Here is a 26,014-nt window from a genome sequence, read left to right as displayed (position 1 = left end):
CCTCCAGTTAAAAAAAAATTAGTCTTTAAGAAGAGATCTTTATTATCTCAGTGTGAGAATAAGACTGGTGGATGGAGAATCCATATGAAACCAATTTTATACAATTTTGTAGCCATGTTTGTAATTGGTTTCAAATGCAGGTCCCCTCTCTTTCCATGTTCCTCATTCCGCAAACATGTAAACCAGTTTGGGGACAATGGCTTTGTATACAGAAGCAAAGGGGCACCCCTAGTTCCTAGATTTAAAAACATGAAGTGACAATCATATTTTAAGAGAGAAAAACGATTAATATTAAACAAGGGCTGAAATGTCAGCCAGGAAGACTTGCTTTCTCTGAGTTTTGTTTATCACATTCTGAATGACTCCAGGCTGTATATTTGCTTTAATGGGCTGACAACCTGCTCAGTTTACACAAGCTTTTGGTAAAGAAGGGGAACGCTTATCTTGGTGCTTGCTAGAGGAAGCAAACTTACATTCTGACAGGTGATGTTTCTGTACAGATTTTACCTTGTCTTTTGCCTCCTCTCTTTGTCCTTCTAACTATCTGCTTTTAGCTCAAAGGAAGACAACTGGTTCTAATGACTTTGACCAGGAAATAATTTTATCCTAGAAAAATGGCTTTGGCATTGGTTCTTGGGTCCCGGAAATCTACTTGAGGGAATATATTGTATTGGATTTAGTGAACTTAGTACTACACTGGCAGATTTCCAAGGAAACTGGCTGGCTATTGTCTGATCAGAAACTATAACGGGGCTAACACCATCATGGGGCAACACTTGTGCTGGGCGCTGGTGGCCATGGGCAGCGCTCTGGGAGGCTCCCTGGGCTACGGTCAGGAAATCCCTTCAGGTGTCACCTAACCTTGAACGGTTGCAGAATGCCAGAGATCACAAATTAATGGGGCAAAAGAACTTGCAAGTAGAGACTGGCAGGAACTGAGAACAAAGCGTGCTTTGATGACAGGTGCACGAGCTGCCACAAATGTTGTTCTTTGGAAGGAGACAGGAAATCAGTAATTACCAATAATTAAAAGCTATCAGAAGTTAGCTATGAGAACCCTTAGAGCCTGAGAAAGAAACAGTGGGATGACTTGCCCTGGAGATCTCTCTTAAATTTAAAAAAGACAGATAGCCCATGTTTAAGTGGCCTGCACTGAGTTGCCCCGGAAACCCTAGCCAGGCCCAACTACACAATTTTCTGGAGACCTGGGAAGTAAATCCACCCATAGAACCTGATTCTCCTTCCCGATTCCCACATGCTTCTCACAAGCCGAGTCTGGCAAATCTGTGCGGTGCTAGACTCTGAGTCAACAATCCAGTCCCAAAAGATAACTTTTTACTGTGGGGCAGAATGATGCATCGCAGCAGCTGATATGAAAGCAGACTTTGAATAGAGCAGTCTGCTCAGTGGTGCCCGCTCTGCTTGGGTGCCACTTGTGTGGCTGAGCATTTCCTTCTTGGAGGCAGCTCCTTCCGAAGAAGATAGAAGCTCCTCAAGTGCAGAGGCAAGGGGAGGCTTTGAGAGAATTCTGAAGGACTGGGGTGGAAGTGTTTAGATAAGAAAAAGAGGGAGGGAATAGCGTGAGCATCAGGCAGCCCTGTGGACCCAAGGGCCCAATGTATCTTCTGCCACCAGGGTCCCTGAAAGAAGTAATCCAAGTGTACATGCCCAGAAAGTTACCATCAGATGCAGTGGAGTTTTGGTTGGTCCCTTGGCAGAAATCTTCTCCCACAGCCCCCTCCTCACATAGCGGATGGTTGTGCCTGCGATCTGGAACTCTCCGGGGAGCTCTATCTTCCAATCGCTGTTGATGGATCTCTTACTGGAATCTTTCAGAGCTGGCAAGGAAACAGCGCACTGGGAGTCAGAGGGTGAGGATGGGAGCCAGCCTGTCCGTAAAGGGAATCTGGGTGCCCTGAATGGGCCAGAGGTCTCCCCTCCATGGGGGCAGGAAGGGGCCTGCAGTGAGAGGAGAGCTTTCTATGAGAACAGAAGCCCTGTCCATGGGAGCCAAGGGCTTGGGCTCATAGGACAGAGGTGTCGGAAAGGTCAGTGGCACCTTCTCACAGGGCTGCTCGTCTCAAAACCAACTCAGACAGAGCTGGTGTGGGAACGGCAGGGCAGGATGGAGCTAACCACAGCCCAGTCACACTGCACTCAACTTGCCCAAGTAGAGGGTTTTTGTGCCTGGTAAATTAATTCCGTTTACTGTCTAAAGCTATGAAATAGGTTTTGCAGTGGTAGCAAAACGCATCCATTCATTTAAAAATTTAAAAAATGTGACCAACATGTATTAATTGCAGAATTCCTTGGGCTTCTGTGTGATATTTCAATAAATGCATACAGCATGTACTGATCAAATGAAGCCTGCCTTCTTCACTCCCTCCTCACTCCCCAATCTCTAGCAATCACCATTCTACATTCAGGTCAGTGTTTTTCCTAAAATGTCTATGTATGAAAAAGAACATGACTTGTCTCTCTGTGTCTGGTTTACGTCACTTAATGTTCTCCAGTTCCACCTATTTTACGGCAGATGACAAGCAAAAAAACAAAACAAAAAGGCCAACAATCTGAACAGATACTTTTCAAAAGAAGAAATACAAATAGCCAATAAATATATGAAATAATGCTCAGTATCATCAGCCACCAGGGAAATGCAAATCAAAACTATAAATGAGAACCATTTCACCCCAGTAAGAATGGCCATTATCAAAAAAAATTAAAAGGGACAAATTCTGGCAAAGATGTGTGTTTCACATTGTTGCTGGAAACACAAATCTGTACAGTCATTATAAAGATCAGTATGGAGGCTCCTCAGAGGACTAGAGCAGATCATAAGATCTAGCTATTCTACCTCTGGGTGTGCATCCAAAGTACATGACGTCAGCATACCAATGAGATACCTGCACGCTCACATTTACTGTGGCATTCGTCACAACCGCTATGATATGGAATTGGCCTCAGTGTCATATCAATCAAGGGATGAATGGATAATAAAAACGTGGGGTATATATATATATGAAGTGTTATTCAGACTCACAAAAAAGAGGAAATCGTCCATTCATTTTACTACTTCCTTCCCGAGGCTTTGGAAACAGGGCAGCCTGTTGCCAACATCTTCTAAGGGCCTGACACTCCCACATTGATAAAGTGGATGTTTCTTCAGGAATCAGTTGTGAGTCTGTAAAATATTTATGCTTGGAAACCCCAGCTGCTCAGAGATGGGGCAGAGACACTCAGCAGCTGGTGTAGGGGGGCAGAGTGGGGCCCAAGTATGGCAGACAGTTGCTCTCAGGCTCTAGCTGAGAGGGCTTTGGTTTCCCAGATCTGCTTGCTTATGCCTCTGCTTAGGACAAAACATGGACAGACGTGGAATCCACATGCTGCTGACTGGCCATGAGCATCAAATTGCTTTTATCTTCTCATTTGGATTGAAATTCTATGTTGTTTTCTTAAGGGCAACATTCTGGAGTGAAATTGTCTGTCTTCTTGTCATTGTCATGTAGGAAAATACCCTGTAATTAACTAGGACATATTCTAGTATTTAGGAGGAGGTGGCAAATGGCAAGAGGTGACCACAAGTGTTTGTGTCATTTCCAAAAACCCCAGGACATCCTCTGACCTGTGTCCACTCTACATGTGCAGCTGGAGTCACCAATGCCCATTTTTTCAGGTCACTTTGGGACCCCACTCAGTCTACAAACAACAAATCCAGATTCCACTCCACTCACCAGCAGCTGCCCAGGGAGCCCAGAAACCAAATGTCCACATCTAACATCACTGTGGACATTGAGAGTCAAAACCTAGGAGGAGTTTCGGTTAAAGCTGGATTTATCAGCCTCAGGCTGGGTTAGACCCCAAGACTTAAGTCCTGTTCAGACCAGAGGGAAGCTTGGAGGGCCGGCGTCAGCACTGGCACCTCATCTCCAGGATGCTCTGGTCCTGGCAAACATAGGGGAGATGCAAGCCCAGGGTTCTCCATTATAGGAGCTGCCAGGAGAAATGGGCAGGGCTGCTTTCCAGTGCAGCGACTTCCGGTTGGGGGTCCTATCCAGAGTGGCTGAGGATTACAGGACTCCAGGGAAGGCTTAAGAAAGAGAGCACTCTGCTGTCTGGAACCGAATCTGTTTCCCTTCAAGAAATTCTACCCGCAGTGGAAATTTCCTGCCTACTTAAAAGAGGTGAGAATGTGGGGAGACTCACAATTTCTTCTTTTTCTCTTCCAACATCGTCACCTGCAAACCACTTTGTAAGAACACCTTTTCTGGTTTAGCTTCTTATTATACTATCACCCATTTAATCTCCCCTATAACCCTCTGGATTACTTTCCTCATTCAGAAAAATAAAAGGAGGCACAGAGATTAAGTAACTTGCCAAAAGACACACAGCTATTAAGCTGTAGGAGTGGAGAGTAGGATCTTAGAGACCAAGCCTAATGCACTTACTGCTCTGAGAACTTCTAATTTCCATGTTCTTGAGGTTACAGCATCAGTCTAGACTTTTACGACAATGCTGAAATGTGCAAATGTAAGACCTATTCTCAAAGAGAACAGATCTCAGGTTATCATTACAGGCCTCATGTTCTATATACCCTTATACAAATAGCTAGCCTCATGGATCTCCACAGCTTCCAATGGGCTAAGCACCTAAAGCATATTTGCTTATGTGAACGCTTGGTGAATCCAGGTGAAAGCTGTAGAGATCTTCATGGCCTTTCAACTTCTCTAAGAAGATGGAAAATTGTTTCTTACATATGGAGTTGTATATCTGGTTTGAGGAATCTGCATGCTGGTGAGAAGTAGCAGACAGGAAAAATAAGAAAGAGTCCTCTAAGAAAACATGCAGGCTGGGCCTGGTGGTGCATGCCTGTAATGTCAGCAACTTGGGAGTCTGAGGCAGGAGGATGACAAGTTCAAGCCCAGGCCGGGCAACTTAGCAATACCCTGTCTCAAAGCAAAAAATAAAAAGGGCTGAGGATGAAGCTCATGAATGCTTGTAAAGCATGCATGAGGCCTTGAGTTCAGTACCCAGTATTGCAAAAGCAGAAGGAAAAGGAAGAGGGAAGGGAAGGAGGAAGGGAGGAAGGGACGAAGTCTCAAAAGAACAAGCTGAGGACACCTATGGCACAGAAGCAACACCCCTGGCAACCCCTCACCCTATTCTGAGGGTCTCCTGGCAGGGCTGGAGACCAACAGCTCCTGCTGTCAGGAAGCTCAGCTTGGAAGGGAGACAGAGAAGAGAGAAAGACGATCGGTGTCATGCACTGTGACAGACAAGTGTCCAGGGCCTGGGAAGGATGGGCAGCAGGGGCAGAGGTGGCTGGGGTCAGCGTTTAGAAAGAAGCACCTATGAACAGAGCTGGTTAGAAAAGCAGAGGAGGGCTGGGGATTTAGCTCAGTGGTTCCACCGCTTGCCTTGAAAGCGCAAGGTCTGGAGTTCAACCCCCCGGTACCAAAAAAAAGAAAAGCAGAGAGAAGAGGCAGGCAAGGGGTGCACAGCAGGCATGGGGGTGAGACCCTGGCTCCCCACACACGGGGCTATGGGTGATCTTGTCAAGGTCACTGTCCCTAGCAGGGAGGTGAGGAAGGCAGGCACAGGGTCCCGAGGGGAAAAGCAAGTGCAAAGGGAAGGGGCAGCTTCCTGGGAGGGTGGCCGGGAAGGAGGCGAGAGGTGGAGAGCAGCTGAATGGGAGGGACGGCTGTGCTGAAGCTGGGCAGAAGACAGGAGGGCACGCGGCCATGGCCCTGTGAGCAGCAGTTCGGCACGTGAGTGGGGTGTCTCCAAAGCTGGGCGCTGCCCCGTCACACCTGGCCCACTCCACTGAACCCGCTGGCCACACAGGGACCACACAGAAGCCAGGGTGGCTGCCCACCCCGAGACAGCAGCTGCTTGTCACCTACATTCATAGACTGACCTGAGCTTCCCCTCCCTGGGGTGGAGCTGTGGGGTTAAAGTCACAGCCCTGACTCGTTCCTCTATTACGGCCGCGTTGAGCACCTAGTGTGGCCGCTAACTGGCATGTTTCTCCCTCTACATCCCCCGGCACCTGGAGTCTCCCTCGGGGATGTTTTCTCTCCAGTCCTATGAGGCCCCAACTCCACCCCAGCTCCAGACCTAGGGTTTCACCCAACCCTGGTCAGTTCACCTTAGGCAGAAGGATCTTGCCTTCATCAGGCTGCCCAGGGATTTGATGCAAGCCACTTCACGGGTAGAGGCCTTGGGAGAAGTCAGGGGTGCCAGGATAAACTGTTTCCTGTCACTTTAAGCTCCTGGATCCAGCAGTACCCGAGGCTGATGCTCAGAAAATGAGAACTGGGTTTGGCTTTCACACGGGCCTTTTGGAGGCTGGTTTTCACAAGATACTAATCCTGTGAGGGCAGAGCAGGTAGGAAAGAAAAATCACTTTCATGGATTCCTAGAAATCACCTCCAGCTGTTCACAACACAAGCCTCGTACCTGCTGGGATGGAGAAGGCCTGACAAACTCTGGTGATGCCTTAAACTCTCCCCTGAGCCATGCTGGCTACAGCACCTTACATGGTGGCTCTTTCCCTGGCACTGTGTGTATACTTCCCTGACCCTTTTTGTAAGATGCTGTAAAGTGCCTGAGTTCTAAATGGACAACTATGCCACTGTATGGGAAGTCAAACATCTGGAAGGTCACGAGTGGAAAGGGCACAAGGGCACACCTGGAGACCACTGCAGAACTGCCCGCAGGAACCAGCCTAGAGGTCAGGGTAGCAGGAAAGCCTGGCTCCTGCCATGGGAGGGGTGGCCACGGGGGAGACAGGAGACAGTGGCAACTACAAGAGAGAAGGTGGAGGCGGAGCCAGCGTGGGCCTGGGCTGCACTATCCTGTGGTCACCTGAGCAGGGTCTTGCCCATCCACATCAGGGTGGGGGAAAAGCCACTTCAGGAGGTGGCCTGCAATGTGCCAGAGGCTGTGGAGGAGTCGCGGCAAGGAACTACGGACTGGGACGTGAGAGAGGCAGGTTGTGGCTAAAGGGCTGAGGTCAGCTGCTGAATGGGGGTGAGCATGCTGGACATGGCCTGACAGTTAGCCCCGAGGGTACATATGCTGCTACCCAAGGAATTAACTCCCTCACTGTGGCAGAATTCAAGGCACCCCTGCCATTGTGAGCAGGAGTTGGAAGAGATGTACTGCTGGCTCACACAGGCACCATGGGTTCCGAAGATGTTCGTCTCTGGCTGGGAGGTGCTGGTCTGCAGATGCTGGGCTGGGGAAATCTCCTTTGTTCAGTGGCTGCAAGGGTGGCAGTAACTCTTGTGGTTCCAGAAAGGTTAGGCTCTGGGTCCCCACACGTGGCTTACGGCTACCTCTATGGCAGCTCAAACTTTCAGACACTACAGATGCAGCCTTACATCTGCCACTCAGCCCCACAGTGCAATCTCAGGGCAGAGGCTCCCAGTCACACCTGCTCCTGCACTTCTCAGAAGAAGAACAAAGGCAGAATTAAAAGTAGGAGGTCAGCAGCTCCAAGAGGCAAGAGGGTTGCTTCTGTCCCTTTTTACTTTGCAGGAAGTAACTTAGCAAAATGCAAAATTTGCAAGTTCCCACTGCTAAAACCAAGAATTTAGTTAGCACCTGAAATTTCTTCAAAAGGGTGAGACTTCAGAGTCTGCTGGGACACTGAAGAAGTAAAAATATTTTTAATTGGTTCATTTCTCATTAGCCACTCTAATAAGCCCTTACTCTTAGGGTTAGCTCAGTCACAGCGGAAAAGAAAACACAGACTGTACAAAGACTCACACCAGATAAGGTTCTGGGATAAGAGATAATTGCTAAACAAGTCTTTGGGATCCTGGGAAGCCAAAAGGCTAAAAATAACTACAAAGAGGAATGGAGGGGGGTGCGCAACAGGTGTGGGATGAAATAGATCGCCTGGGATAGACTGTGAACCCCGGATCCCAGGCCATGAGAGGTGGGGGAAGGCTGCCTGGGAGTTAGGAACACAAACAGCTTCTCAGCTGGTGGGCGCCTGTCTGTATGGGCACCACCAAGGGTGCAGATTAAAAGCCTCGCTTTCGGGCTGGAGTCCAATTTCCTTTTTTTGGTTTGGAAGTAAATTCATTTCTTACAACACCAAGGTCATTTGTAACAGGGAACGAACAGGTTCAATGTGGAATTTGATGAGACCTTGACTTTGGGGGGCTCTCACCTGCCCCATCAGCGGGCTGTTTTGCCTTTTGTGAGCTACACAGTCGGGTTTGCCAGAGCCCACGAGGCTGTGGCTTCAGAGAACCTCTATGCATGTGTCTTTTTTCTCAGAGGTCCTCCGCATTCAATCAATCTGAGGTTCTACAACTTTTGCCCCTCTCCACTCTCAGGCATCCTAGGTATTTTCAAGCCTCTTTTGTCTTAGGCATTTTGAGATCGAGCAGTTTGTGTTTCAAATCAGGATTCAGAGACCCAGAATAGACTCAACAGAAGTGATCTAGATGATTACAAATGCTTTGATTTCACAGGCAAATCACAGAGCTCAGAACAAAGGGAATTCCTCCAGCAGCTTGGTCTCATCTGCAACATCTGAAGTGCCGATTTGCTTTGCTGGGGAGATTTCCCCTGGCACCTTTTGCCTAGGCCAGGGGTTGGATGTTTTAAAAGACTGTACACACACATACACACACACACACACGAGCACGCTTTTGTGGGTTTTGCTCAGAAGCCTCTCAACCTCACAGAGACTTTCGAGGCATTATGGGGAGTGCAAGGACTCACACTTTTCCTCCAATTATGGCAGAACAAAATCTCTGCAGTGGTCTTGCATGCAAGGCCATGTGCTGAACATCTATGTCTATCCAGGTGCTCTTCTTCTTGGTGGACATTTATACACCACCCCTGGACTTTAAGGCACGACCGAGGAAGGTGGTGAATCATTCCAGAGGCGGGAGGGGGCATTCTGGACGGGAGGCCATGGCATCCCGTGAGAGCTGGCTGGAGGCAGATGTGAGCTCAGAGCTTGGCCAAAGCCCTCCTCTGGCACGGAGCTGTGCAGAAGCTTGGTGGCTTGGTGGGTCTCTCTTTGCCCGGCTCCCTTCTGGATTCAACGGGAAGACCTGACCCATAGTCAACCTACTTCTAATCCTGGCATCGACTCAGCTCCTTTTATTTCCACTCAGAGCCCTGCCAGCTCTGTTCTTAACTATGGATACAAACTGCAGAGGCATTTCCCGTTCCAGGTGGTTTGGAGCAGAAAGCAGCAGGCGTGGGAGGAAGGTAGATGGGGTGAAATTCTTCAGGAACAGCTCCCAGCAAATGTGAGAGTTGTTCAAAGTCACACTGGGTTGACTTCCAAAGCACCCAGCCCCAAGTGGAAACAAGGCCTGCTGCAACTAACCGTAGAAACAATGAGTGTGGACCACCATCGGGTGTGAGCTTGTCCATGTGCCAGGCTCTGGAATACTAGGATTACGATTTTTGGATAAGAGGACCAAGGCCGTTTCCAAGCTCCCACAGAGGTACAGTGCTTCTGGGGAGTTCAGCTATTCAGAGACATTTAAACCAATCCCCCTTGGGATAGAGATTTGGTCCCTGCATTAACCTTGGGAAGGCTTAACATGTGTTCTCCAGGGAAAAATCTTCTCTACCAGTCAGTCACTGGCCCCGATGGGACACCATGGAGCAATTCTGAGAGGCTCCATGGCACATGGTGAACGCAGGTGATGTGAGGGCTGTGCACATGTTACTAAGCCTATGGAGCTTCTGCTGCTCCTGTGTAGCTATAGAGGAATGCTTTGGAGCACCTTTGTGGGTAGAAGGGATCTGGTCTCTAAGTACAGCATGGCCCCGTGATTAGGAGCCACAAAGGGTATATGGTTAAGAGCTAGATGTCCTGGGCAGCATCCACCAATCATTACCTGTTGACCCCAAAGAGAGTTCTAGTGAAAAGTTCATTTTCACCTGAGAACTAAGGTAAGGATTTGACTCCACTTTTGCCACAGAGAAGCAGAGAGAAAGAATACCTTCCTTTTTCTTCCAGGTCCCTAAGACTGGGATCAGGCAGAGGAATGGCACTAGGAAGGCTCAGAAGCCAGGATGGGAGGTCAGGGGACTTATTTGTAGGGACACCTGCTGGTGCTTTATGGTAGAACCATTAAGTTGCTCTTGGAATTGGGCCAGCTCTTGGGAAAAACTGATTATCATTTTTTAAATAAGAGTGAAAGGTGACTTCAGGCTCCCATGGAGGTCTAGTGTCCCTTGGGAGTGGAAATACCATTCCCAAGTAAGAATGGTACATCCCCAATGGACCAGTTGGGGACGGTAATGTTTGGGTGACACTAGGTGATGAGTTTCTGATGCTAAGGCTAATAAAGCCCATCCTAGGCAGGAAGAGAAGGGGCTCTTTGAGAATCTAGTACAAAGCTATCACACCAAAGAAGCTGCCAAGAGCAGCACAAGGCTGTTTCAGATGGCATTTATGAGCACTGTTGTATTTGTAGAGCGACAGCTGGGACAGAGACAAGAGAATAACAAGAGAATTATGACCACCCTTCCTTCCTTCCTTCCTTCCTTCCTTCCTTCCTTCCTTCCTTCCTTCCTTCCCTTTCCCTTCCCTTCCTTCCCTCCCTCCCTTTCTTCTCCCGTTTCTTTCTCCTTCCTCTCTTTTATCTTAAACAGTACCTTGCAACACAGGCTGGGAGACTGGAATATAAAGGAAGCTCAGGAGTAGGGGGTGCTGGTAGATCAGCCACCTCACCCAGGCCAGGACTAAGGATTGGGGCTGGTAAAAGGACACAGGGCACGCATTTCCATCTCAGTGAACCAAGGAAGAGGCAGCCTGGGGGTAGCTTTGTCTTCTTTAGCCTGCATAAAGAATATTCAGGAGTTCGACTCAGCCTCCCAACCTCCCTCGTGCTGGTGTACCAGGCTGACCTTGGTGGGGTCAGCAGCAAAGCTGAACTTGAGCCTACAGTTCATGCAGGGTCCTCTCTAGCTGAGAAGGGGTTTCACTGGATGATTCTCTCACTAGGCTCTAACCATGGTCCTACCACGGAATCCAATTCCATAGAGAGATGTAGGCTTTTGGGCTTGAAGTCAGTGGGGTTAATAGAAATTTGGGGTACACAGAACTTAGTGAAAATCAGCATTGTTCTGCATTTCCATTTGACTTAGGGCTGTTGCTCTCCTCCCAGCAAAGTTACCCCCAATGCCACTGACAACATGCAGGGGCTCCATGCAGTTTGGGCAAAGGACCGTCACTGCATGGGCCGAACTGGCACTGGGACCTCCTGGGTGATCTTGGGAAACTCACGCTACCCCAGTGCCCACAGCTTTGTTCACTCTTCCATTATTTTCCTTCCTGTCCAAAGCTGGTGGTTCTAATGGTTTGCGCCCTATCCCTCAAATCTAGCTTGGAGGTGGCTGCACTTGGCTGCATACGACAGTGCTATTCGGTCCATTCTGAGTTCTATGTCACTACAATGGAAGCGCAGGTGCAAAACTGAGGTGACTTGGGAGAAGAGTGGTGGACAAAATTTACCACCCTAATTATAAAAATCATCTGTCAGAACATCAACTGTGAATCAGATCATTTTTGTTTTACCCAGAAAACTGTGAGCAGGTTTATCTTCTACCACGCGGATCCTCCGAGCTCCAGCAGGAATAATAGCAGCTTCGATATAACCTGTGGCAACAAATGACATACAGGTAAATCACCCCTCCATCCTGGATTACAGGCTGTCGTGGCGTCCTCCCTCCCAACCGCCCCCCATCACACCAGCTGTGGTAGATTCAGAGACCGCAGGCTGGCACAGCTCTGAAAATATGGCTAGTCAACTAATGTGGAGTGCTTTCTTCCATGGCCAGAAGCTCTTGGGCTCTCATTTTCCTGAGAGCGCCATTTGCATGTGTTCTGAGTTGAACCAAGAGGCCTTCCTACCCTGGAATTTATATATTGAAATCCTAACCTTCAGCACCCGAGTGTGATCTCATTTGGAAACAGCACCACTGTCGATGAAGTTAGTTAAGATGAGGTCAGACTGGAATAGGAGGAACCCTTAATCCAATAGGACAAAAGACCTTTTAAAAAGGGGAGATTTGAACACAGACATGTACACAGGAGAACACCGTGAGAACATGATGGTAGAGACTGCGGAGCTGCTTTTCCAAGCCAAGAAACACCAAGCGTTGTCAGCACACCACCGGAAGTTAGGAGAGAGGCATAGAACAGATTTTTCCCTTGCAGCTTCAAAATGAGCCAGCCCTGCTGACCCCACGACCTCACTTTTCCAGCCTCCAGAGTGGTGAGACAATAGGATTCTGTTGTTTACGCCACCCGGTTTGTGGTCCTTTGCTGCAACATTCTTAACAAAGAAATACACCCTGGAATCCTGCATGAATGGTACCTCCCAGATACACGGGTGAGGGGGCCCGGTCTCATTCATCTGTTGGAGGTTCCTTCACTCTGCTGTAGTTTGACTTTTCCCCCAAATCTATGGAATGACAGCAGAAGCCAAGCAACATGTCGTGTCCTGTGACAAAACTCTTGCCGTAACCTGCTGTGCACCCTTTCCTGTTTGCACTGTTTTCAGTCATTTCTGCAGTGCTCATAGTGTATACTTCTGTCTGCTTCCTTCATTATTTCCAAGTGGGCGGGGAGCTGCCCATGCTTGGCAGTGCACAGTGCCCAGGGCCTAACTATGTGGAGATTATGGAACTACCTATTTCAAAGGTTTATTTTTCTAATAGAAAGTTTCCATTTTTACTATGAAAATAACACACATTTCAAATAACAACTGAGCTATACCACATCACACTAAGAAAAACACCCTTAAGAAAGTAAGCAGCATGTATATGAAATACTGTCTTTTGAAAGGATGCCAACACATGCCCCATCCTAGCCATGTGATTACAGTTCAACTGCTCTGAGGCCTTTGTAGCACCTGGGATAAAAACAATACCATGATCTCATAAGAGGTACAAGAGCACTGGATCAAGTGCAATACCTCTTCGTGACGTGAGCTCTTAACGCGCGGGATAGAAGAGAACTCTCAAGCCGACAAGCGACACCTGTCACATTCTCATAGCAAACATTTCTTCATGGGAAGCATTGCTATGAATGGTAACTATTACTAGGGAGAAAGTACATCTTTGTTTTGTTTTTGATTAGAATAGGAATGACTGGATTATTCTGCATTTGAATATAATGTGGGCTGACGTTATTTATACGGGAAGAGAGAATGTGTAAATCTCACATATAACATTGTCCATAGCATAATCATATTAAGTAGTATATATTGATTACCATATTCAGAGTTTTATTAGGAATGAAGATTAAGTTTCATCATATTCTTTCTCAGTCTTTAACTGCATTTTTCTCTTTATTAAAGTACAATTATGTTTTCTAATATTTTCTAATATCAAAACTTCATAGACCTAGAATAAACCTTATGTGGCCATTTTATATTTCTAATATGCTGCTGAATTCTGTTATATTTAGAACTAATATTAATTACTCTATAACTTTTACAATATCATTTATAAGAATGGTCTGCATCACTTTGTGTGTGCATGTGTGTGTTGAATTCGGTTTTGCTATTAGTATTACTCTTGTTTTAATAAAAAAAATATTACTAACTTCTGTAGTAATTTGTATTGATTTTCAATTTTGTGTAGACTACAGTTGGGAATTTACTCTTTCCATTTATTTCAAACTAGTTTTAAATTATTTAGTTTAAACTATAAACAAGTAAACTTATTTACAGTTAATTTCTTGTATACTTTACCTTTTCTTATTATTTTACATATTTACATTTTCCTACCCTGTCTTTTGTTCAACAGATGACCAAATAGCAGAGCTGCATACTATTTAGGTTCATTTATCTTTTGCTAAGGCAGTTTCCACAGTTGCACTAGTCTTAGTTCTAAGGATGAATTTAATGTTCATTATGAGTCCTTTGGCAGTTTTGCTAAAATTCTTGTCTCATTTGTTCCCTTTGAAATAGGCTTATGGAAATAATATTTTCTGATATATAATATAGTAAAATATTACCACTCATTGTCTTTATATTTTAGTGTCAGTTTGGCTGGTATGAAATTGTGGGGTCGTGCTTACTTTCTCTGAGGCTATTGTAGGAGTTGCTCCACTGAATGTGACTGTGGAGAACTCTGAGGACAATCTGATGTTTCCACATTATCGTTATCTAAAATTTGGATGGGACGCTCAAAGGATTTTTACCTTTAAAGCTTAATGGCTATGAGGCTAGTCATAGTTTGGTATCAATTTTTCAGGGACACAGGTTTTATTGTCAGTAGAGCCATCCCTCAATATCTGTGGGGAATTGCTTTCAGATAGCACAATCTGCAGGTATTTAAGTCGCTTAGAGAAAATGGTGTAGCATTTGCTATAACCTACCCATATCCTGTTATATACTTTAAATCATCTCCAGATGACTTATAATACTATTTAATACAATATAAATGCTATAGATGTTAGAAATAGCAGTATAACTTAATATTGTACTATGTTACATTTGTTATTTTTTTAAAACATGATACTTCTTGGAGATCATACATGTTATTATGTATGGTTCTACTAACTTTGTTTAAATTGCTGGGTAGTTTATGTAACTACTCCCTTGTTGAATATTCATGTTGTTATCAAATGTTCATTACTAGAACAATAAATAGCATGTATAAATATGGACACAAAACACCTAAGCAAACTACTAGCAAACTTAATTCACCAACAGAGAAAAAGAATTATATACTACAATCAAATATGATTGATCTCAGGAATGGAAGGTTGGTTTAACATATGAAAATCAATCAATGTAATCCACCATTTTATTAAGGAACAAAACCCATATGATTATCTCATATGACAAAGCAACTTACAAAATTCAACACCATGACATTAATAAAAACAAACAAACAAAAAATAGAACTAGAAGGGAACATCCTCATCCTAATAAAGACCATCTAAAAAAAACCGCCATAGCTAATACCATACTTAATGGTGAAATACTGAATGCTTTTTCCTTACACCAGAAACAAGAAAAAGATGTCTTGCTACTTCTGTTCAACACTATATTGAAAGTTCTATCTTAAGCAATTAAGCAAGAAAATAAATAAAAGATATACAGTTGGGAAGAAATAATAACATTGTCTCTTCAGATGCCAAGATCTTATACATATAAAATCCCAAGGAATACAGTAAAATAACTATTAGAACAGGTTCAGAGGTCAATATACAAAAATCAACTTTATTTATATACATTAGGAATGAAGAGTTGGAAAATGAAATTAAGAAAACAATTTGACTTAAATACGTCAAAGAGAATAAAAAACTCAGGAATAAGTTTAGGAAAAGATCTTCAAGATTTGTTCACTGAAGACTACAACGCATTGTTGAGATATTAAGGAAGACTGAAGAAAATGGAAAGACATCATATGTTCATAGATCAAACAATAATAGGAATACTTCTCAAATTGTTCTATAGATTTAAGGCAATCACTTATTAAAATCCAACCTGGGTAGCTGGTCTGTTTGCCAAATATGATAAGGTGATCCCCAAAATTCATATGGAAATGCAAGGATTCCGAATAGTCAAAATAATTTTTTAAAAGCTAGAGGCCCCACACCACCTGATTTCAAAAATTTTCAGCTAGCTACAGTAAACCAGAGTGTGTTAGTGCATAAGGTTAGATATTTCTTTTTTCTAAATTAATTTTATTGGTACATTTACAGTATAATGACATTCATCATTGGAAATTTGCACCTTTACATAGTCTCTCTTGGTTCTTATTTTTTCCCCCTTCCTCCACCCCTCCCTATTTGAAAAGACTTTGTTTCCATTTTTTCATTTTCTCATATTAATTCCATTCCCTTCTTTCTTTTCCCCTACTCCTCCCACTTCCCCTTCCCCTTTGCCCCTTTTCTTCCTATTTCACATTATCTATTATACCATTTACTCCTTATTTACACTTTCAGTTTCTCGCACTAGAGAAACCATTCAGTATTTACACGTGTAATGACAGATATTTCTATCAATGACATGTAACTTGGAGTCCAGAAATAAATCATTTGTTGATTTTTACAAAAAAAAGGTACCAAGGGGGGCCGGGGATTTAGCTCAGTGGTTTTGCTGCCTGGCTCACAAGCGCAAGGTCCCGAGTTCGATCCCTGGTACAAAAAAAAGAAAAAAAAGGTACCAAGAATATTCAACCTGGAAAAGAACCATGTTTTGGAAAGTATTGAGATAACCGAATATTTAAACACAGAGAAAAGACATTAGACTCCAATCTCAGATCATATAAACAAATTAACTCCAAATGGATCACAGATCTAATTGTAGGAGTTAAAACTATAAATCTCCTAGAAGAAAACACAGGAGTAAATCTTTGTGACCCTGGATTAGGTGATGGTTCCTTAGATTTTACAGCAAAAGTACAAACAACAAAAGAGAACTTGAACTATTCAAAATTTAAAACTTTGGTGAAAGGACACCATCAACCCATGCACTAGTAGAAAATACCTAGAAACCATTTATTTCATAAAGGATCTGTATCCAGAATATATAAAGAAATCCTACAACCCATTAAGGAAACGATATATAATCCTATTTTAAAATAGGCACAATATTTTAATAGGGATTTTCCCAAAGAAGACATGTACATAGCCAATAAGTGCATGAAAATATGCTCGGCATCATTAGTTATTGGGGAAATGCAAAACAAAACCACAATGAAATACCATTTCATACCCAGTACTGATGGCTGTAATAAAAACAATAAGTAGTAATACAGGGAATGTGGAGAAACTGGAACCCTCAATTCAGTATTCACTAGTAGGAGTGTAAAATGGTGCAGTTACTTTGGAGAAGACTGGCAATTTCTCAAAAAGTTAACATAGAATTACTACATGACCCACCAATTCCACTCCTAGATATATACGCAAAAGAAATGAAAATAAACATTCACACAGTAACTTTTATGTGCAAGTTTTTATCAGCACTATTCAAAATGGCCAAAAAAGTGGGAAGAAACCAACTGCCCATCAACTGATGAAGGTATTATAAAGCGTGGCTTATCCGTGGTCTAGCCAAACAATGCAGTTTATTTGCAATTAAAAGAAATGAAATATTGATACAAGCTACTGCATGGATGAATCATGAAAACATTATTCTAAAAATTACAAAGGATTTGCCACCTGCTGAGCAAGCGCAAGGACCCGAGTTCGATCCCTGGTACCAAAAAAAAAAAAATTACAAAGGACCACATACTATATAATTCCGTTCATGTGAAATGTTTAGAAGAGGCAAATATATTGTTGCTCAGGGTTTGAGGAAGAGGAAATAGGGGAGTGACTGTAAGTGGCAAAGGATGATTTTGATGATGGCTGTAAAACTTTGTACATATACTAAATCCTCCTGAATTGCACACTTCAAAGTGATGAATTTCATGGTGTATGATTTATATCCTTACAAGAAGTTAAAAATAAAAATAAACTATACTGCAATGAACATCCGTGAACATGCCTTCCTGTGCATAGATATGTTCAACATCTTAGCAGGTCAGCTACTATGAGAATTGCCCAGTCTAACACAACAGGGTTTAAATGTTAAATGTACTAAGTTGTCCTCCAGTGGCTTCATGAACATATGAGGAACCAGCACTACAGAGAGTACATGCTTGTTCACAGAATTCTAAATACCTGAAATGATCAATCCTCTTAATATTTGCTGTGCAATAGGTGAATCTCTATTAAATCTCTAGAACTAATTTGCATTTCCCTGATTACCAGTGAAGCATGTGATTTATCACATACTTACTGACACCTTGTTTTTCTTCTTCAGTTAATGAGCTTGTTCATAATGTTTGCCCATTTTTCTACTACTTTGTTTTTAATTTACAGGCAGGAGTTTTAAAATACAGTTTAATGTATTAATACATATTTGATATATTTTGGAGCCAACCTCTTACTAGACACATCCCAATGTTTTTGTTATTCTTTTATGACAAATTTTATCAGATGGTTTTTGATTTGACAGCCATATTTTTAATTTTTGAGATCTTGTGTTTTGGGTTTTTTTAAAAAAATAATTTTATTGGTACATTTCAGATATACATAATGATCACATTCATCATAGGGAATTTGTACCTGTACATGATATACATTGATTCTTTTTCCCTCCCATTCCCTTCCCCTCCCATCAACCCCACTTCCCCTCTTTATTTGTAAAAGGTTTTTTTAATTTCTTTTATTGGTACATTTTAGGTACACAACACATTTACATTTCTCATTGGGAACTTGTACCTTTACATGATGCATCTTGGTTCTTATTTCTTCCCCATTCCTAGCCCTCCCTTCACCCCCTCCACCCTTCCCTATTTACAAAGGCTTTATTTCCATTTTTTCCATTTCTCATCATTTTTCCTTTTCCTTCTTTACTTTCCCCTGCCCCTCCCACTACCCCTACCCCTTTGGAGCTTTTCTTTCTATTTCGTATTATCAATTATTCATTCTAATCATTGGTACATTTTAGGTATACAATATAATGACATTCATCACTGGAAATTTGAACCTTTACATAATCTCTCTTGGTTCTTATTTTTAACACTTCCCCTGCCCTCCCTTCACCAGCTCCATCCCTCCCTATTTACAAAGACTTTGTTTCCAGTTTTCCATTTTCTCATATTAATTCCATTCCCTTCTTTTCTTTCCCCAACCCCTCCCACTTCTCCTTCCTCTTTGCCCCTTTTCTTCCAATTTCACATTATTATACCTTTTAGTCCTTATTTACACCTACAGTGTCTCACACTAGAGAAACTATTCTGTATTTACACATGTGTGCCCTATTTATTTCACTTAAGAGTATCGCCTCAATGTGCATCCATTTAGCTATAAATGTCTCTAATTTCTCATTTTTGATGGCTGAGTAGTACTCCATTTTATTAAAAAACCACATTTTCTTTATCCAGTCTCCAATTGATGGGCAGGTGGGCTGTTTCCAAGTTTTATCTATTACAAACTGTGCTGCTATGAACATGGGTGCACATATATCACTGTGGTATGATTCTTTTAATTCTTTGGGGAAGATCCCCAGCAGGGGAATAGCTGGGTCAAATGGGACTTCCAGTCCTAGTTCTTTGAGGTATCTCCATATTGACTTCCATAGTGGTTGCACCAGTCTACACTCCCACCAGCAGTGGAGCAGGGTTCCTCTTTCCCCACAGCCCCACCAGCATTTGTTATTGGTTGATTTCATGATAGTAGCCATTCTTTCTGGAGTGAGGTGCAATCTCAGCATTGTTTTCATTTGCATCTCTCGTATGTTTATTTGCCATTTCTACTTCTTTGTCTGACAAATGTCTGTTCATTTCAGATGTCCATTTTCGGATTGGGTCTGTAAATTTGGGAGGTCTGATCTTTTTAAGTTCTTTATAGATTCGAGATAGTAGACCTTTGTCTGAGGAAGAGCAGGTGATTTTTTCCCACATTGTGGGTTGTCTCTTCACACTGCTGGTGGTTTCTCTTGCTGTGCAGAAGCCTTTTAATAAGAAGAGATCCCACTTGTTGATTGTTTGTGCTAGTTCATGGGCAACTGAGGTTTTGTTCATAAAATCTCTTCCTGCACCAACGTCTTCAAGAGTTCTACCTAACCACTGTTCCAGCTGCTTCAGTGTTTCTATTTTAATATTTAGATCTTTAATCCATTTCGATTTTAGTTTAGTGCATGGCAAGAGATATAGGTCTAGTTTTAATCTTTGCAAAGTTGAAACCCAATTTTTCCAGCACCATTTATTAAAGAGGCTATCTTTCCTTCAGTGAGGGTGTTTGCCTCCTTTGTTGAAGATGAGGTGGCTGAGTGTGTCTGGAGCTGTTTCTGAATCTTCTAATCTATTTCACTGGTCCTCAGGTCTGTTTCATTGCCAGTACCATGCCATTTTTATCACAGTAGCTTTGTAGTATAGTTGCAAGTTGGGGAGTGTGATACCCCCTGCCATGTCTCTGTTACCTAGAATTCCTTTTGCTATTCTGGGTCTCTTCTTGTTCCAAATGAATTTCTGGATTGTTTTCTCAAGGTCCGTGCAGTATGCTGCTGGGATCTCAACTGGAATTGCATTGAATCTATACAGCAATTTTGGAAGTATGGCCATTTTCACTATATTGATCCTTCCTACCCAGGAGCAGGGGATGTCTGTCCATTTTCTAATATCGTCTTCAATCTCTCTTTTCAGAGTGCTATAGTTTTTAGAAAAGAGGTCTTTGACTTCTTTCATTAGGTTGATTCCTAGGTATTTCAGTTTTTGGATGCTACTGTGAAAGGAATTATTTGCCCTATTTCTCTCTCAGTGAGTCTGTCATTGGTGTAGAGGAAAGCTATTGATTTTTGTGTGTTGACCTTGTAACCAGCTACTTGACTGAATTTGGTTATTAAGCCTAGAAGACTTTTGGTGGAGTTCTTGGGGTCTTCTATATAGAGTATCATGTCATCTGCAAATAATGACAATTTGACTTCTTCATTACCTATCTTTATTCCGTTTCTTTCTCTTGTCTAACTGCCATGGCTAATGTTTCCAGAACTATATTGAACAAGAGTGGTGATAGTGGGTATCCTTGTCTTGTTCCTGATTTTAGCGTAAAGGATTTCAGTTTTTGACCATTTAGTATGATATTGGCTGTTGGTTTTTCATAGATGGCTTTTATCAGTTTGAGGAAGAGACCATCTATTCCAATTTTTTGTAGGGTTTTTATCATAAATGAATGTTGGATTTTGTCAAATGCTTTTTCTGCATCTATGGAGATAATCATATGGTTTTTGTACTTGGCTCTATCTATATGTGTATTACATTGATTGATTTGCGCATGTTGAACCATCCCTGCATCCCTGGGATGAATCCCACTTGATCAGGATGTATGATCTTCTTGATGATATTCTTGATGATCTTCTGCATTCTATTTGCCAGTATCTTATTGAGGATTTTTGCATCTATGTTCATTCGTGAGATTGGCCTAGAGTTTTCTTTTTCAGTTGGGTCTTTCTCTGCTTTGGGGATGAAGGTGCTGCTTGCTTCCAGGAATGAATTTGGGAGTATTGCTTCCCTTTCAATTTCATTGAAGAGTTTAAACAGTAGTGGCAGTAGTTTCTCCCTAAATGTCTTGTAGAATTCAGCAGTGAAGCCATCAGGACCCGGGCTTTTCTTAGTTGATAAGTTTTTAATTATGTTTTCAATTTCATTGGTTGATATTGGGTTGTTCAGAATTTTTAGGTCTTCTTCGTTCAACTTTGGTAATTCATATGTATCTAGGAATCTGTCCATTTCTTCTGTGTTTTCCATCTTATTGGGGCATAGGTTCTGGAAGTAAGTATTGATGATCCTCTGGATTTCTGCTGGGTCTGTTGTAATTTCACCCTTTTTCATTCCTAATTGCATGGATTTGGACCTTTTCTTTGCTTTTTCTGATAAGGCTGGCTAAGGGTTTGTCAATTTTGTTTGTTCTTTCGAAGAACCAACTCTTGGCTTCATTGATTTTTTGTATCATTCTCTTGGTCTCCATTGCATTGATTTCTCCTCTGATCCTTATAATTTCCTCCCTTGTATGAGCTTTGGATTTGTCCTGTTCTTCTTTTTCTAGAAGCTTGAGGTGCAGCATCAGGTTGTTTAATTGGGCTCGTTCTGTTTTCCTAATATGCGTATTCACTGCTATGAATTTCCCTCGTAAGACTGCTTTCATTGTGTCCCATAGATTCCGATATGTTGTAATGTCATTGTCGTTTAATTTTTATTTATAAAAGTGTCCTTGCCATTTTCCCCCTCTATTCTCTTTTTTCGTCTTTCCTTTCCCCCTCTGCCTCCCTTGTTTCCCTTCCCATTTGAACATTTTCTTCCTACTTCCCAATATCTATTACACATTTTGGTCCTTATTTACCCTTTCAGTTCCTCACACCAGAGAAACAATGTGGTATTTAAACATGTGTGTTGGACTGATTTCACTTAAGAGTATGGTCTTAAGGTCCATCCATTTAGCTACAAATGTCTCAAGCTTATCCTTCTTTACGGCAGACTAGTATTCCACTATATATAACAACCATACTTTCTTTATCCATTCATCAGTTTATGGGCATTTGGGCTGTTTCCAAGATTTAGCTATTACAAGCTATGCTGCTCTAAACATGGGTGTGCATATATCACTGTGTTGTGACACTTTTAATTCTTTCGGGAAGATACCAAGAAGGGGTATAGCTGGGTCAGATGGAACCTCATTTGAGTGAAAATGGCACATGTCACTTCCAGGTAGGAGTGTACATAGCTCAGGGCCTGGTTTGATATAGCTCCTTTTTCCTGCCATGGTGACTGTGGCATTGTGTGAGAGTCTCTGACAGCCTAGGTTCATGAGTGACCACCATAAGCAGAAAGAACTTCCTGCCACTGCCAGAGGGCAGACAGCATGAGGAAGAAATCAACCACTGTGTTAGGCCACCAAGATCTGCAGGGTCTTTGCACAGTGTTCTGTTTACTTGTATTGCTACAAAACCAACCACACACATTCTGATTCATCCATATATGAACTCCCACCTAAGATATCTTTGTTCTCCTTAGACCTCTTAAAAATTTCCTTTGCATTCACTTTTGGCTGATTTTTGTGCAGATAAGGAAATAAGCATTTGTTCAGTCAGCCATCTTGGACACAAAGTTTACCAATACCCTTCAGATTTGACAGCAAACTCCTTGGCATTGCTACTATAGAATCAGCCCCAGATGTTTCAAGTAAATGTTCTACTAGATGACTAGGAAGACTTCACAAATGTAAACACAGCCCAGTTTGAGGGCAGCGGTTGCCTAATTTTCTACCCTCATCCATCCTAGCCCCGAGGCAGGATGACTGCCACCAACTGTGTGGTCCTCTGAACGCAATCCTTTCCAAATGCATCTGAATTGGAAATTGCAGCACTGACTTGACAAGGGGCTGGCACATGGTCCCTGCACCGCTGAGTTGCTTTAAGGGCTTTTAATTCAATTTACTTTTGCTCTAGGAATGCTTCTCTACTTCAAAATTTTGGCAAAAAGAAAAAATAAACTCTAAGGTAACGGCATGGATTTTATGCCACAAATATCTCTTAGAGAAATCAATTCTTTCTGGAGAATCTGAAGAATTATTGGATTCCGGGCATGTAAGACAGGAAAGTGTCATAAACAGAGACAAAACTGTTCAGGGTCAAAGTGATTCAAATCTTTTTCAGAACAATTTCCATTTCAATCACCTAACACACCTGGGCTCAAGATCTGCTGTGCAGTGGAATTATTTTCCGAAGGGAGCTACTGTGATGTAGTAGTCTTCTCACTTTGTGATTAACAAAGCTGAATGTTAGAATCACCAGGCTGCACAATCTGGGGGAATAGCCAGAGCTGCCGAGGTTCTGATTCGTTAATTTTCCACATTCCAGAGCAAGGTACATTTGCAGCAGTGCATGGTCAACACATTTATTTTTAAGTGTAACTTTGGCACACATTGCAACATTGAAATGGTATCTGTTTTCTGTCTCCTCACAGGCCTGGAGTGGAGATGCTGAACAGTGCAAAGCTCAGGGAAGGTGCAAGACCCAAGCAGGGCTCATCCTTAGGTGACCTCTCAGGGCTGGGCTGTCATGGTGGTGCATCTGCTAAGCTCTCCTTTCTGATGAAGTTTCTCTCTTCTTGACACAGAGAGAAGCAGTTAAAGAGAAAGTCCTTGAAATGGAAGGCTGTCCTCTGTTCTCAAAACAACAAAACTGCCTCATACTCACTGTCCCCCAGGCCATATTCTGTCCCAGGGCTCAGAGCTCACACTAGGTTGATCTGAAGAGCAACCAGGAAAGTGAAGAGTCCCACCATCAAGTCCCAAGCACCTTGTCACCCCTCAGGCCAGATGCCCTACTATGTAGACACTAGACACAAACACAATGAATCATGCATGATATAGAATTTAAAGAGGATTTACTCTAAGAATTGACAAGACAGGTTCTAATTTTAGGGAAGGGAGCAAGGCTTCACCTGGAGTCCATTCTAGTCTTAAAGCAAGAAGCAGGAGAAATCCAGTAAGTGGGACATGATTTGATTCCATTAGGGAGCCATGGGTAGAATTCAATGCCTTTGCTATTGTTATAGGAGAACATGCTATTTTTGCCTTACGAGCTCCTTGTTAGAAGAACTTCCTAGTGATGCTGACATTTAACCTGTTAAATTTACTAAATAGTTAATATTACCAGGATATGAAGACATTTCCCTGTGAAACTACTTTAACTGAATTTTCCCCAAAGATTTGCTTTTAGATGATTGGTGGCCATATTTTTCCTTGTACTATCAGCAGCATTAGCTATATTTGAAAAAAAAATTACTGACATTTTATATAAGCATAATCAAGTACAGGGAAAATTCTGGCGATGTGTACTTGAACTTTTTTCCCAGGTTGCATAAAACATATGGGAAAAAAACAAAGTATTTATTTTGTAAATAAATCAAGATATACAGAAAGGCTTCTGTGTAAGTTTATATTTTTCCCTTTGGTTTTTTTTTTTTTTTTTGGTACTGGGGATCGAACTCGGGTCCTTGTGCTTGCACAGCAGGAGGTGAAACCACTGAGCCAAATCCTCAGCCCTATTTTTCCCTTTTTATAAAAGTTGTTTATGAGAGCACAGATGCTCTTGGAATTATGATTGGGTCATGTTCTGATAAACTCATCAGAAGTTAAAAATATTCTTAGTCAAAAATGCATGTAATCGGGCCGGAGATTTAGCTCAGTGGTTCCAGCGCCTGCCTCACAAGCACAAGGTCCCGAGTTTGATCCCTGGTACCCGCCCCCGCAAAATGCATGTAATATACCTCAGCCACTGAACACCGTAGCTTAGCATACAGTGCAGCTCATGGCTCCTGGGAGCTATTGCTTGTTGCCGCTGCACGGCACGGTTGACAGAGAATCAGACTGCATATTTTTAGCCTGGGAAAAGATCAGGCAAAGTTCAAAGTAGATTCTCCTAGATGTGTATTGTTTCTGTATCATCATTAAATTGAAAAACCATGAGTCAAATCACTCTATGGTGTGGCCATGTCTGTTTTGCTCCTGGGTCTGAGTAAAAGGAACTCATTGCTTGGGAAGCCCATAATGATACAGCATATTTTAGTTCACTCCCTGGAACACAATGCCAGTGTGGATGGGTCAAATCAAGGCCACCACCTTTACCTCCAGCATGAAGACCAGGAGGGGACCAAGTGTCCCTCTGCCAATAGGGAAATCCTGTCTTGTGGTACGGAAACTTCCCCCGAGAGGAAGGTGTCTACTGAGGCTAAATTCTCTGGCATGCTTAGCATTTTCTGCAAAAGTGGTTGAAGAAAAAACCCAGCCTTGGCGTGCTAGGTGATGTGTCTATCCAGCCTCTTGATCCCACAACTCCATCTTTTTTTATATATTTAAAATTGGTTTTATTCTGTAGTGTGCTTTTTGGCAACCAGTCTTGAACATCAGTTATATATAAGCAGTAAATGGACCTTGTGTTTATCCATAGCTTCATGCATGACTCATTCCCATTGATTCTATTCAGAAAACATTCAGACATGTAAGTGAAACATGTGCCCCACACCAAGCATGTCACCAAGGGAACCACATGTAACAGCCAAACATCTTACATGAGAAACACGTGGGAACCGCCTTTGCCATCACAAATGTGGACACCTTCATACAGAGATTGCTCTTGACTAAGAAAAAGAAACACGTTGTAATTGATTTCTATGGACATTTTAGGAAAAGATATTGTCATTCTTAATTGAAGGAGAAAGAGGCCTCATGGTAGGTCCTCATCAGATATCCATAAACTTTCCCATAGAAGATCCCTACCCCACACTGGAGACAGAGCATGGAACTTAGGAATGGCGGGCGCTGAAGCAGACTACTGAATACATGTGTGACATATGAACCTATCTGCCTCTACTGTTTGAGAAGGTTCCCTTCAATAACAAAGCACAAAGAGACTCACAGCCTACAAGGCATCCTGCTTGGTTCTTGCTGGAGACCTTG

General features: G+C 42.7%; 1 protein-coding gene across 7 annotated transcripts in view; it reads right to left on the bottom strand.

The window, feature by feature from the left end:
• Nucleotides 1-26,014, bottom strand: part of Adamts17 (ADAM metallopeptidase with thrombospondin type 1 motif 17) — a 321,741-nt gene that overhangs the window by 77,180 nt on the left and 218,547 nt on the right. For all 7 annotated transcript variants that reach the window (XR_015441655.1, XR_015441659.1, XR_015441658.1 and 4 more), the window contains 2 exons: nt 11,564-11,644; nt 1,681-1,838 (listed from right to left, as the gene is read on the bottom strand). Coding sequence is in view for 2 of the 7 variants with exons in the window: in XM_004852682.4 (XP_004852739.1) it covers nt 1,681-1,838; nt 11,564-11,644 (239 nt within the window). In the remaining 5 variants the exon portion in view is untranslated. The remainder of the gene's footprint in view (nt 1-1,680; nt 1,839-11,563; nt 11,645-26,014) is intronic.

Source organism: Heterocephalus glaber, unplaced genomic scaffold, assembly GCF_053883595.1.
Source record: "Heterocephalus glaber isolate CG9 unplaced genomic scaffold, H.glaber_assembly_v1.0 deba00001531, whole genome shotgun sequence".
Taxonomy (NCBI): Eukaryota; Metazoa; Chordata; class Mammalia; order Rodentia; family Bathyergidae; genus Heterocephalus; species Heterocephalus glaber.
Note: the sequence above shows the minus strand (reverse complement) of the source record. Positions and strands in the feature narration are given on the sequence as shown.